This window comes from Bos indicus, chromosome 10 (genome assembly GCF_029378745.1).
Source record: "Bos indicus isolate NIAB-ARS_2022 breed Sahiwal x Tharparkar chromosome 10, NIAB-ARS_B.indTharparkar_mat_pri_1.0, whole genome shotgun sequence".
Classification (NCBI taxonomy): Eukaryota; Metazoa; Chordata; class Mammalia; order Artiodactyla; family Bovidae; genus Bos; species Bos indicus.
This window is the reverse complement of record NC_091769.1, coordinates 36,662,385-36,677,089: the sequence shown is the minus strand read 5'-3', so window position 1 is coordinate 36,677,089 and position 14,705 is coordinate 36,662,385. Positions and strand designations below refer to the sequence as shown.

The 14,705-nt window shown below is 42.2% G+C and overlaps 1 protein-coding gene and 1 long non-coding RNA gene across 4 annotated transcripts in view; one reads left to right on the top strand and one right to left on the bottom strand.

Moving 5' to 3' along the window:
* CHP1 (calcineurin like EF-hand protein 1) overlaps positions 1–14,705 on the bottom strand; it is a 57,778-nt gene that overhangs the window by 15,629 nt on the left and 27,444 nt on the right. For all 3 annotated transcript variants that reach the window (XM_070797299.1, XM_070797298.1, XM_019968560.2), the window contains exons 5-7: positions 13,453–13,514; positions 8,365–8,487; positions 490–8,220 (exon numbers count right to left, since the gene is read on the bottom strand). In XM_070797299.1, coding sequence (XP_070653400.1) covers positions 8,167–8,220; positions 8,365–8,487; positions 13,453–13,514 — 239 coding nt within the window. In that variant the 3' untranslated portion in view covers positions 490–8,166. The remainder of the gene's footprint in view (positions 1–489; positions 8,221–8,364; positions 8,488–13,452; positions 13,515–14,705) is intronic.
* LOC139185231 (uncharacterized) lies at positions 752–10,040 on the top strand. The gene is made up of 2 exons (XR_011568807.1): positions 752–788; positions 8,328–10,040. It is a non-coding gene; the product is annotated as an uncharacterized lncRNA (long non-coding RNA).

The window sequence follows — 14,705 nt, the reverse complement described above, 5'->3', positions numbered from 1 at the left end:
GGTGGTGTGGGAGGGTGGGGAACCTGACCTGTTACATCAAATCTCAAGGTCAACGGGACGGGGACACAAAATACTCAGAACTCGGACAGGCCTCGATTGAGACCCGAGACTCAAGGCAAAACAGTGGGCAAGAAGTTGTGAGACGAACAGAAACAAACCAATAAAACTAAGATATTCTTCAAAGATAAACTGATGGCCGACACAGAAAATGCCAGATATACAACAGCGTGGGTGCAACCATTGGGGAACGAGCCGAAAGCACAAACGCAGCCAAAGCCAAGGCACTGACGTCAGGGCGGAACGGGTTTGAGAAGTGGCGCAACACACCTTCAAAGGCAGGGGCGGCCGCCCTAGGGCAGCTCAGAAGGAAAGCAGCGCCCAGCCAAGGCCCGCACCAGCTGCGGGCAGGCTCGGTGCACTCTGTTCCTCGGATAGTTTGGGCCGCGCCACCTCCTGCTAGTTCCCCCGTCCCTAGCCTTCCCGGCTTACCTCGCACGGGCCGGCAGAAGCACTCCAGCGCCCGGGGGCCGGCCTGCCCCCTGGCCCAAAGGCCAGATAGCCTCAAAGAACCTCACTCCGCCATCTTCGCTCTTTCTCAAGTCCGCCAACTCTGCGGCGGCCGTTTCCAGGCGCCCCGCCTCTTCCGCTAATGCTGAGTACAGATTGGATAATGACTTGCGCAGGCGCGCTCTTCTTCCGTTGTAGGTTGGTTGGAATGTGTGTCAATCAATAGCTCTAGCCCCACTCTTTCGGCCTGTTTTTGCCTGTGGTTGCGTCTCCGGTTTGAGGTAATAGGGAAAAATACTTTCTTAATTTCTTAAGAGTGTAAAATTATTTCCGCGTTTAAGCAGCGGAACTTCGTCGTTAGGTAGTCTATGGCTAGGCCGCGTGACTATTTTAAGCCATCGTTAGGTTAAAATATGGAGAAGGCAATGGCACCCCCACTCCGGTACTCTTACCTGGAAAATCCCATGGATGGAGGAGCCTGGTGGGCTGCAGTCCTTGGGGTCGCTAAGAGTCGGACACGACTGAAGCGACTTAGCAGCAGCAGCAGCAGGTTAAAATATGCTACTAGTAGTTTCATTTTCAGGGCCCAGGAACTTGTAACACTGTTGTTCAGTCGCTCAATACTATCCGACTCTTTGCGACCCCATGGACTACAGCACACCAGGCTTACTTGTCCTTCACTGTCTTTGGAGCTTACTCAAAGTCATGTCCATTGAGTCAGTGATGCCATTCAGCCATCTCATCCTCTGCCGCCCCCTCCTTATTCTGCCCTCAATCTTTCCCAGCATCAGAGTCTTTACCAAGGAGTCGGTTCTTTTCATCAGGTGGCCAAAGCATTAGAGCTTCAGCTTCAGCATCAGTCCTTCCAGTGCACATTCAGGGTTGATTTCCTTTAGGATTGACTGGCTTGATCTCCCTGCTTCCAAGGGACTCTGAAGAGTCTTCTCCAGCACCGCAGTTCGAAGGCATCAATTTTTCGGTCCTCAGCCTTTTTTGTTGTCCAGCTCTCACATCCGTACATGACTACTGGAAAAACCATAGCTGGGCAGTAAGGTCCTCAAACACCATTAAGGCTGTCATCTGACCTGCTTCCTAGAAGTACAGATTCCCTACCGCTTACAGCTGAGATCCAGTTTCCTAAGTCTTCAAATGAGGCCAAGAAATTACTTTTACAGAAGTGGTGACTCAAACAGTAAAGAACCTGCCTGCAATGCGGGAGACCAGGGTTCGATCCCTGAGTGGGGAAGATTTGCTGGAGAAGGGAATGGCAACCCACTCCAGTATTCTTGCATGGAGAATTCCATGGACAGAGGAGCCTGGCGGGCTACAGTCTTTGGGGTTGCAAAGAGTCTGACACAACTAGGAGACTTAACACTTTCACATAATAAAGAGCATTTATGGGAAAATCTGTAGTTAATATTACACTTAATGGTGAGACGATACTTTGGCTTTAAGATCAGAAACAAGGTAAGGACACCATCTCCCACCACCTCTACTCTACTTTGTACTGGAGGGTGCAGACCATGCAAAAAGATAAATAATAATTTTGTCTTTAGATGACATGATCCTTTGTAGAAAGTCGTAAGGAAGACACCACACACACACACACACACATAGCAAAAACAAAACTACTAGAATATGTTGAGCAGGTTGTAGGATACAAGATCAGCATACAAAAATCAACTTTATACTAATAACAAAAATGAAACTAAGAAAACTGCACTCAAAATAGCATCCCAAAGGATAAAATGCTTAGGAAAAATTTAATAAAACAAGTCCAAGCTTTTTACACTTTAGACTACAAAACATGCCAAGGGGAAGGAAGATCTAAATAGAGACTTCCCATGAAAATGGATTGTTAGACTCAATATTGTTCAGATAGCAATTCCCAAATTGATTAGAGTCAATGCAATCCCTAATAACAGGTATTTTTCTTCCTGGGGTACAGGAAACTAAGGAAGAACAAAAAATATAAAAGTGTCAACTAGGATGATGCAGATTCTCTCTTATTTATTTGTTCCTCCTGACAGTCATCCCCCCTTCATGTATAAAATTCTCCAGATATTCTTTTGTGTATTCCTAAAAACAAACACAAATACCAAAAATTTTTGCAAAATAGTGTTATAGCTAGTTGGAGAACCTAGTTAAGTCTATGAATTAACAGGCAAGAATTCTATCAATAAATCATCCAGGTAATCCTCTGTTGTTTTAGGAATTCTGTAAGATCCCTGACAGAAATGATCATTCAAGATTTTCTAGGAATTTTCTTGGTGGCCCAATGGTTAAGGATCTGCCTTGCAATGCAGGGGACATGGGTTCAATACCTGGATGCTCCATTGGGGAACTAAGATCCCACATGCCTCATGGCAAAAAATCAAAACAAAATAGAAACTATACTGCAATTTCAATAAAAACTAACAATGATCCACATAAAAACTTTAAAAAAGTTCCCCATCAAGACAATCAGTTCGAATAGTGTTTTAAACACAAAACTTGGCAACATGATTCTATAATTAAGTTGAAAAAAATAGATGACCATGAAACACATTCTAAAAAGAACACTGACGGTAAAGGAGAGTAATTAGATTGCTTGTGGCATTCTCTTTGTCAAAGCTTGAAGTATATGCCCAAAGTTAGCTCTAATAATCCCACTTCTAGAAAATGTTTTCAAAGAAAAAAAAAATTATGGGTAGAAAGGCACTCATTGTATTATTATTCTAAAACATAAAATTGGAAACCAAGCAAACAAGGTAATGGCTAAGTAAATATACATCAAGTTGGTAAAATATTATGCAACCATTAATATAAACAGGGAAGAACAGTTCATATAGGGAAATACCACAATGTTAATTTCTAAAAGCTGATATCTCATGTTATGTTTCATTTATGTTAAAAATATGTAATGGATGTATAGACCATAAGGGAGCAAGGGAGATAAAATTGATTAAGGGGATTCTTTTCAAACTGCAAGTAATGTTGTAGTGTTCTTAAAATTTTTTTTATGGTATCAATTGTTTTATTTTAGTCATAGACTGTATACCTATGGCATGGCCAGTAATATTAAAGTTCCTCCAAAACTGATGTTATAGTTACTCCAACTATTTTTCACTTTCTCCAGATTGTAAAATTACTCAAAGTGAAGCAAAGCTAAAACAGTGCAAGTTATTTTGAATGGACTTTTGAGGCAGAGGGATGGGAAAAGAAGGTGGTATTGTGTTAGAAGTTATAAGATTGACTCCAGTTATTAATTCTTTGAGTCCTGTGGCATGACACTAAACTTTAAAATAAGAAATTACTCATACCCTACATAGTGGACTGAAACTTGAAAGTGTGAAAAGCCATGTAATAATAGCTGGGCAGTTTTCATTCCAGTCCCAAAGAAAGGCAATGCCAAAGAATGCTCAAACAACCACACAATTGCACTCATCTCACATACTAGTAAAGTAATGCTCAAAATTCTCCAAGCCAGGCTTCAGCAATACGTGAACCATGAACTTCATATGTTCAGGCTGGTTTTAGAAAAGGCAGAGGAACCAAGATCAAATTGCCAGCATCCACTGGATCATGGAAAAAGCAAGAGTTCCAGAAACACATCTATTTCTGCTTTATTGACCATGCCAAAGCCTTTGACTATGTGGATCACAATAAACTGTGGAAAATTCTCAAAGAGATGGGCACACCAGACCACCTGACTGGCCTCTTGAGAAATCTGTATGCAGGTCAGGAAGCAACAGTTAGAATTGCACATGGATGGAGAAGGAAATGGCAACCCACTCCAGTGTTCTTGCCTGGAGAATCCTAGGGACGGGGGAGCCTGATGGGCTGCCGTCTATGGGGTCGCACAGAGTCGGACACGAAAGCGACTTAGCAGCAGCAGCAGCAGCAAGTGCCTGGAATGCCAAGATGAAACATTAGTAATTTAATGGCATTTAAACCCAAGAGTTACAGCTATGACTTCAAAGTCACCTTCGATGCTAATATGCCAAATAGTCTCTGGTTCCAATTCATTCTTCACAGTGTTGCCAAAGTCATCCTTCGAGAAGTGCCGCACTCCTTACTCAAAACCTTGGATGCTCTCAGCGTTATCCTAATTGCCAAAATCCAAGGACATTTTCCATTCTCCATCCTATTTGGTTTCTCATTGTGACACTTTAATCATTTAGTCTTGCCTAGAAACTGTTGAAGTAGGAAGTTTGAAGGTGGAGTTTTTGTTTTTAAGTATTTAAATTTTTTATTATGTATTGGAATATAGACTGTTGCAGTGTTGTGTTCCTTTCGGGTGAACATTGAAGGGACTCAGCCATACCTATACATGTATCCACTCTCCCCCAAACTCCCCTCCCATCCGGCTGCCACGGAACATTGAGCAGAGTTCCTTGTGCTATAAAGTAAGTCCTTAGTGGTTATCCATCTGAAAAAAAAAAAAAAAAGAATTGGACATGGAACAACAGACTGGTTCCAAATAGGCAAAGGAGAACGTCAAGGCTGTATATTGTTACCCTACTTATTTAACTTCTATGCAGAGTACATCATGAGAAACACTGGGCTGGCAGAAGCACAAGCTGGAATCAAGATTGCTGGGAGAAATATCAATAACCTCAGATATGCAGATGACACCACCTTACGGCAGAAAGTGAAGAGGAACTAAAGAGCCTCTTGATGAAAGTGAAAGAGGAGAGTGAAAAAGTTGACTTAAAGCTCAACATTCAGAAAACTAAGATCATGGCATCTGGTCCCATCACTTCATGGGAAGTAGATGGGGAAACAGTGTAAACCGTGGCTGACTTTATTTTTCTGGGCTCCAAAATCAATGCAGATGGTGATTGCAGCCATGAAATTAAAAGACGCTTACTCCTTGGAAGGAAAGTTATGACCAACCTAGACAGCATATTAAAAAGCAGAGACATTACTTTGCCAACAAAGGCTATGGTTTTTCCAGTGGTCATGTATGGATGTGAGAGTTGGACTGTGAAGAAAGCTGAGCGCTGAAGAATTGATGCTTTTGAACTGTGGTGTTGGAGAAGACTCTTGAGAGTCCCTTGGACTGCAAGGATATTTAACCAGTCCATCCTAAAGGAGATCAGTCCTGGGTGTTCATTGGAAGGACTGATGTTGAAGCTGAAACTCCGGTACTTTGGCCACCTGATGCGAAGAAATGACTCATTGGAAAAGACTCTGATGCTGGGAGGGATTGGGGGCAGGAGGAGAAAGGCATGACAGAGGATGAGATGGTTGGTTGGCATCACCGACTCGATGGACATGGGCTTGGGTGAACTCCGGGAGTTGGTGATGGACAGGGAGGCCTGGTGTGCTGCGGTTCATGGAGTCGCAAAGAGTCGGACATGACTGAGCGACTGAACTGAACTGAATAGCTGGGCACACTATGTCACTGAGACTGTGGAAAAATTAATAACAAGCAATAGACAGATACCCCATTTTAGACCTCTTCTACATTTAAGAAGTCAGGGGTTCAAGAACAGAAATGGAATCCAACCTGGAGAGAGTGGGAAGTGGCCGAGGCTGTCAGTCATGCTCAGAGGCATTCAGTGCTGGCCACTAGACAAACACTTCTGCCTTGTATGTCCAGGCAGCAGCAGAATCCTGACAGAATCTCACGTCATGCTCAGTTATGTTCAAATAAATGCATTTGATAGCACAGACATAAAGCCGAGTAAAGAAGACACAGGATTTCAAACCTGAAGACAGGGACTGAGTCATGAAAAATTCTTTTAAAACATGAGGCCAAAAATCAACCATGTTGTTTTGTTTTAACCACAAATATTTATTGATGGATCGAAGAATACAATTTTAATGGAACAATAAGGCACAACTGTGGATTAAAACAGTTTGCTACACAGCCAAAAGGAGGAAAAAGCCATCATCTTAGGAACTTTAAATATGCAGGTCAAGGAGCCTCTAAGTACCTCACTAATAGACCAGTGTTGGACAGTTCTTCCCTTTTATAAAATTCCTATATCACTTGATCACAAAGTCACACTGATACTTCTCTATGAAATCCTCTCTCATTTATACTTGAGTCATCCAGCCTGGCTACTCTTTCTTAAGCACTCTTCCCAAACCCTTTGCAGTTTTTTTTTTTTAAAGCAATTCCCTTCCTAAAGTAGTGTGTATACATCTTGGATAGCCTTCCAAAGCAAGGAAAGAAGCAAGCAAGCAATGAGTCAGAATCAGCCAAGGACAGATATATGGATGAAGAGATGCATAAGGACAGATCTTAGGATGACCACAGCCTGCTTCAGTGACATCTATACTAAGCTTCCTTGGGGCAGAGGAGTTGCTCTGGTTCAAGCAAAGGCTTGTAATGCCACTTCAGGTTGTGTCACCAATCCCAGAGCTCTCATTCCTAAGGGATTTGCAGTAGTGTACAAGAGGAGCTAGGAAGTCAATGTAACCAGGCAGCTAATGATACGATACATTCAGTATTTTGGACCTGTATTAAGAGCTGACTATGGCGTCCAGCATTAACTTGTGCCAGGTGTAAAATTCAGAGAGAATTTTGTGCAAAACTTCAAGACACTGAGGACAGTTTTTAAATCTTATGGACTGGGATAAGTTAGGCACTTATCTTTCTACTTAGAAATGTGAAGTGAAAAGTATTCCAGGGCACATCACACCAAGGCATAAACCATGCTGTAGAGGTGGGAATATTTTTAGGGTGCCCAGCCTCCTTGTTCAAAAAGCCATGAGAAAGACACCAAGCAAATGGTCAGAGCAGCCATTCTGGTGGTGACATTATCCTCAGACGAAGCAAGCTGCAGGCATGCGGCTAATTTCCAGAGAATCAACACTGTACTAACAAGAGCAGCCATGTAGGTATGTATGTTGAGAATCAGAGGCCAGAGGTAGAGTGACCTGGGCAAGCCACCTAGAAGACTTGGCTCTACACCTCTTATCTCTCTTGTCTTTCAAGAGCATCTCTAACCAACAGCCCTTTGGTGACAGAGCAGAGGGGACCAAGAGATGGTCAAGACATTTTCTGAGAGAAGTGTTGGTTATTGAAAAGCTCCTGGGGAGGCAACATCCCAGATACCCATTTAAGAGTAAAGGTACATTAAAAACTGCCAGACCACTGAACTATACTGCCAAGTCTGAAATATATTTAACAGGCCTAACTGGGGATGCCAGGTAGAACAGGGAGATTGGAAACTTAATAAAAACCAGGGATACTGAAAGACTAAGAGAGTGGTAGGTTGGGCAAGAGAAGTGGAAGCAAAGGACATATAAAAAAGGATGAAGGAGCATGCCAAAGCCAAGCTGGTGGGAAGGCAGCCTGGCTACGGTTCACATCCAGTCAAAGAGCTTTGCTGGCTGGTTCTTGGGTTGATTCCCTCTCACCTTCTCAGACTGGATGGACGTGTGGCATTCAGCAGCAGAACAAGGGAAGGTGACATTTAGAAATGGAGATATCCGGCTAACAACACTGAACAGAATTAGACTGGGTGTACCATTCTGTAATGCCCTATTTATACACCAAAGGCAGGTTTGCGTTGACGGAACATATTTGGGGTTGTCATGCAACAGCAGTAGTACTTTGGGAGAAGGGGAATGATGGGGTGGAGGTGGGGCTGGTGGATAGGAGGGCTTTCAAGTTCCAGTTCTTAAATACTAGAAAGCAAGGAATAGTTTGGTCTCAGTCCTTTAGTGAAGAAATCGGATGCTCATTTTCTGTTCTACGTCCACCTTCTCCAAAACCTGTTTAAAAAAAAAAAAAAAAACCAGCTACAGTTATGAAGGTTACAACAGGAGATGCTGTGTCAAGCTCCTCTCTAATGTTTTTCTCCCTCTCTCCTGCATAGTAGGATTTAAGCTCTTCAAGTGAAGAGGTAAGTGACTAACCTTAACAAATTCTGTGAAAGAGATGGCGCTGTCCCCATCCTGATCAGCCTCCTGGATGGTCCTGTCTGCAATGCTGCCCAGCTGCTCATCTGAGATATTCACTCCGACCATCATGCGTAGCACCTGCAGGACCGAGAACCAGGAATTACGAGAGACTTAGGGGTTGCGCAGACTCTCTTACTAAAATTTAAAAAATAAAAAGCCACCCCCACCCTCTCTTCCTTTGATGTCCTTCATGTATGGATGTGAGAGTTGGACTGTGAAGAAAGCTGAGCGCCGAAGAATTGATGCTTTTGAACTGTGGTGTTGGAGAAGACTCTTGAGAGTCCCTTGGACTGCAAGGAGATCCAGCCAGTCCATCCTAAAGAAGATCAGTCCTGGGTGTTCATTGGAAGGTCTGATGCTGAAGCTGAAACTCCAATACTTTGGCCACTCATGCAAAGAGCTGACTCACTGGAAAAGACTCTAGTGCTGGGAGGGATTTGGGGTAGGAGGAGAAGGGGATGACAGAGGATGAGATGGCTGGATGGCATCACTGACTCGATGGACATGAGTCTGAGTGAACTCCGGGAGTTGGTGATGGACAGGGAGGCCTGGCGTGCTGCGATTCATGGGGTGCAAAGAGTCGGACACAACTGAGAGACTGAACTGAACTGAATTTAACAGCCAAAAAGCCTCAACACATATCTTCTCATCTAGGCCATTTTAGACAATAATATGAGCAGAACTCTTTGGCAAAGTTATTGAATAGGAAGGCAGACCTTCACTTCAGGGACAGTCCTTTGCATTTTGGTCTTCTCCATTCTTCCTGCCCGGGATGTAGACGTGATGCCGAACAACAGTTTTCCTGGGACCATTAGGTGAAAGTCAAATGTACTGTGGATGCCAGAGTAAGAAGCAGCCTGGTTCCTGGACATCATTTAGGTATTGTATGAACCTGGACAATATATTCCCAGGCTCTCTTGTTGCATGAGGCAAACTGGTCACTTATAGGTTTAATTCAGTTTGGTAAGACTTTCTGGAATCTTACCAGAATACAGTTTGCTTTGGCAGTGCATTAGCTCAGCTATTCCTAAAGTATGGCAAGGAACATAAAGATCCTTGAAGGGTTAAATACTAAATCCCTTCTTTTAGAAAAATGACAAGCATAGTTAAAGGGCTGTGAGAAGTGTGATAAAGAGAATTAAAAAACACTTTCACCAAATTTATTCCCAAATGTACCAAAAAAACCACCAGCTCCCCACTTATTCTGCTAACATTTTTAGGGTGTGAATATACATTGAAAATTGCTACCTTAAATGAAACAAACAACTCTTAATAACATGACTTTTAAAACAACAAGAAATGGGGGACAGGGTGCTTTTATGATGCCTTGCATTGCCCTAGTCCACCACCTCTGTCTTCAACAGGTAAGAGCTGAGCTTTCCCCTAGGACGGGACTCACGGGACTCCCTTTGCCCTATTCCTTTATACCCTTCCCCAATCTATTAAAATTGATTTTTAAAAGTATGTTATGGGATATTCTGGGAAAAAAAAAAAAGAACTGAAATACTGATTTGTATCAATACACCCTGATCCCCAAATCAATTCTTGAAAATTGGAAGTTGTACATTTGGGGAGAAATATATACAAATTAAAGGATAAATAAAAAGAGGCAATGCTAGCAAAAACTTTAACTGGCCAAGCCATTTGTCATCTTCCTTGTGATTGAGATTCCCAGGTGGCTCAATGGTAAACATGACACCTGCCAATGCAGGAGATATGGGTTCAATCCCTAGGTCAGGAAGATCCCCTGGAGGAGGAAATGGCAACCCATTCCAGTATTTCTGCCTGAGAAATCCCAAGGACAGAGAAGCCTGGCAGGCTACAGTCCATGGGGTCATAAAGAGTCAGACAGGACTTAGCAACTAAGCATGCACGCAGTGACTGTGTGTGGCCGACTAGACAAATCCATCCTGAAACAGCAGTTTCTTCAGGTCCCAGTCCAATTATTCTCTGAAGTGTTTTATTTTTAGAATTATAGAACTGAACTGTGTGTGTGCTCTATGTGTACAGTGGGGTGGGTATAGGAGTGGGGGTGCAGTAAAAACCACTCACCCCGTGTGTCAGTGAGGACAGACAGGTCCAGAGGTGCCTGGACACGGGTCCCAGCAGCCAGTGGCCCAAGCTGTCTACCCAGCCTCCACACCTGGCCAGTGCCCTTTCCACCTCTCTACAGTGTCACTTTCACTTCCAGTCAGAAGTTTATTAGCAAATGGAGCTTTTATTATTACTGTTTTTCAAATGAGTGATGAGGTTTTCTGTATATATTTTTTATTAGTTTAAGAAAGCTCCCTTCTCTGTTTAAGACATAAAAAAATCATGAATTGGGATTGGGGGAAGGAGAAGAAAAAATTGGGAGGTTGGGATTGACATATACATGCTACTCTATATAAAATAGATAACAAATAAGAACCTACTGTATAGCTCAGGGAACCCTACTAAAATCTTTTCCCTATATGGGAAAAGAATCTAAAAAAGAGAGGACATACGCATATAACTGATTCACTTTGCTGTACAGCAGAAACTAACATCACATTGTAAATCAACTACACTCCAATAAAAATTTAAAAATTACAAAAAGTATGTAAAGTCAATATTCCTACCACAAAAATCATGACTGGATGATGAATTTTATAAAAATTCTATGAAAAAGAACATTCGATTTTTCTTCTTTAATCTGTTAACATGGAGAAATATTACTGGTAGGTTTTCTACTTTTACACCAACTTCAAATTCCTGGTATAACGCCACCTTGGCTACAATATAGTATTCCTTTTATATACTGCTGGATTTGATGTGTTAATATTTTGTTTTGGATTTATATATCCATGTGAGTAAAAGGGATTGCACTGTAATTTTCCTATTATAGTCTTTACAATATTTTCATGTCCAAGTTATGCTACTCTCATAAAATGAGTATAGCAACTATCTTTATTGAAGTATAGCTGGTATGCAGTAAACTGTACACATTTAAAATGTACAACCTGATAAGTTCTGACATATGTACACATACTTGTGAAATCATCATCCCAATCAAGATAATAAACATATCCATCACCCTTAAAAGTCCAGTCAGAAAAAAAAAAAAAAGTCCAGTCAGAACTTTTTATAAAAATCAAACTAGGAAAATATGAACAGTCAGACTTTCCTTACGACAAACAACAAAAAAAATTTTTAATATCCACCGAGTAATTAAGAACTTCATATTATCAAATGTTTTAGAAATGGCAGAGTTTAGAAAAGTAAATTTTGTAAACTTTGGTAAAATGTTCAAATTCTCTTCTTGCTTGGATAACATTAGTCCTCTGACACCTCAATAATCCATAAGCACATTTGTTCCAAAGTCATTTCAGGCCTGAGGAACACTTTAGTCACTGACTGGCATTCTGGCCACATGATCTCCTCCTCATACCCTGCCGCAGCCTCTTTTATCTTAATAATAGGAAAAAAGAAAAAATCAACCTTCCATTCCAAAATAGATCTTTCTGGCAGCTAGATCTGGACCAGAGGATAAAAACTTGCAACTATAGAGTGATTGCCTCTATTTTTCTCTTCAGAACTCAGAAGCCCATACGTAGCAATTTTAAATAAAGTGAAATCTTCTTACAAAAAAAGATGTAATTCAAAACCAAAGGACACAATCATTGACCTGCAGACTGGTTTTTACTATGACACAGAAATGTATTAATAGGAATACCCTGGGTTGGTCCTTAATTTCAACTGAGAAGATTTCTCAAAGCAACGAGTTCAGACTCACTTCAAGGTGACTAGAAAGCACTTTACTTTTTAGTTTTATCTTGAAATAGAGAAATCTCCCCATGGAAATTCCTGAATGTGTTAGCCCCCCTAGGATCCTAAAGATACGTAAGATTTTTTACAGTTTTTTCGTTTGATGTGGACCATTTAAAAAATCTTAATTGAATTTATTACAATACAGCTTGTGTTTTATGTTTTGGTTTTTTGGCCACAAAGCATGTAGGATCTTAGCTCCCTGACCAGAGATCAAGCCAACACCCCCTGCACTGGAAGGCGAAGTCCTAACCTCTGGACCTCCAGGGAAGTCCCATGATTCATAAATATTAAAAAAAGGAAAAAGTAGAATTTTATCTCCTCCTAAACTTGTGTTTAGGAAACGGGGAGCAGGGACAGAGAAGGGCAACACTAACAGGATGAAACACCAGTCGTTGCCATTAGGACAGGGAATTGTCTATTGGGAGCAACAAAGAACAGTGAACCATGGCTCCGTGGACACTGTCCCGTGGACACTGTCCCAGCAGCAGTTCTTTGACTCTTATTTACATCAGGCCTAAGAACATACGAAAGAGCTGCATTTACCTAACTGTCATCAGAATTACCAGTAAGCTGATTTGACAATAACTGAACTATCTGATCTAAACCATCTCACATATTTTAGTTCCAGCCTGAACTTAAAAGATATTTCAGTTCAGTTCAGTCACTCAGTCGTGTCCGACTCTGCGACCCCATGAACCACAGCACGCCAGGCTTCCCTGTCCATCACCAACTCCTGGAGTCCTCCCAAACCCATGTCCATCGAGCTGGTGATGCCATCCAATCATCTCATCCTCTGTTGTGCCCTTCTCCTCCCGCCCCCAATCATTCCCAGCATCAGGGTCTTTTCAAATCAGTCATCTCTTCACATCAGGTGGCCAAAGTACAGGAGTTTCAGCTTCAACATCAGTCCTTCCAATGAACACCCAGGACTGATCTCCTTTAGAATGGACTGGTTTGATCTCCTTGCAGTCCAAGGGACTCTCAAAAGTCTTCTCCAACGCCACAGTTCAAAAGCATCAATTCTTTGGCGCTTAGCTTTTAAACAGTGGCAACATCTGTGAGAACTCAATGGAGGCATTTCAAGTTTCCCCAGGTCATCTGTTCTGCTTTATCCTATATATGCAGGACAGGATGCTGCATACAGCAGGTGTTAAATAAAGGCTTACTGAAGGAAAGAACAATTTCTGTCCACATCACTAAGTCAGCAGGGCCCAAACACAAGCTAGCTGTGTGCATTGGAATTGTCCCACAAACCTGTAACAGCTCATCACGGGAGATCTTGTCATCTTTATCCAAGTCATACAGTCGAAAAGCAACTGGTAGGAAAAAACAAGAATTTAGTGGAAATTCAATAATGTTTTGCAGAGAAGGCAATGGCAACCCACTCCAGTACTCTTGCCTGGAAAATCCCATGGACGGAGGAGCCTGGTAGGCTGCAGTCCATGGGGTCGCTAAGAGTCGGACACGACTGAGCGACTTCACTTTCACTCTTCACTTTCATGCATTGGAGAAGGAAATGGCAACCCACTCCAGTGTTCTTGCCTGGAGAATCCCAGGGACGGAGGAGCCTGGTGGGCTGCCGTCTATGGGGTTGCACAGAGTCGGACACGACTGAAGCAACTTAGCAGCAGCAATAATGTTTTGTCCCTTCTCAAGGAACCAAGTTTATAAAGGACACCAGGCAGAAAACTGACAATGAATTAATAGTTTTTCCAAGAGCAACTGCTCTTACTTGTAGAGATTTAAAGACACTGTAACTGATTTTTAGACACTTTAAGGAATTGGGATGCATCTCATAAATGATGGCATCTTAGCATGAATGAAACACAGCCTTTCATTGGACAAATAAAAAAACTTAATAAATCGAATGTCCTTTTTCTTAACTTAGAATGTTAACCCTGCCCCCGCCCCCCCCCCCCCCCCCCACACACACATAAAACCCAAATCCCATCAGAGATTCTGTCAGTTAGGCCGTCTCTACACAAGCCCATCAAGTCTTCTGTGCACCACCGTCAGGGAGAGTCAACAAAGGAGCCATACAGGCACCAAACAGCAGACTACAGGACATATTACTGTGGGAAAATGACCATTTCGGCAAACTCGTGTAAAATTTCAAATAACTGTCAACTACAAATTGGCACTTGCCATCTACCTCTACAAGATTAAATCATGTGCTCTGCAGCTGCTGATTTTCAACACCCTGTGAAAGTTCAGGGTGGAGAGCAGAAATGAGGTACTCTGTGCTCTGGGAAAAACTGGCAGGACAGGTCTTCAGATAGTTATATATTTTCAGGAGCCGATTTTATGAGACCAATTCTTGCATCTTCTCATATCTAGAGAAGCACTGAAATCCTTCATGGTGATGTCTGCTCCTCATGACGAGCGTTAACCTTCACAAGACTAGCAGAAACTTTCTGCAAAATATATGTGCCTGACTGCAAGTACTGCCCCTTCACCCAAATCACATATATACTGGTTTTCCCCGCTGCCTCTCTGGAGCAGTTTCT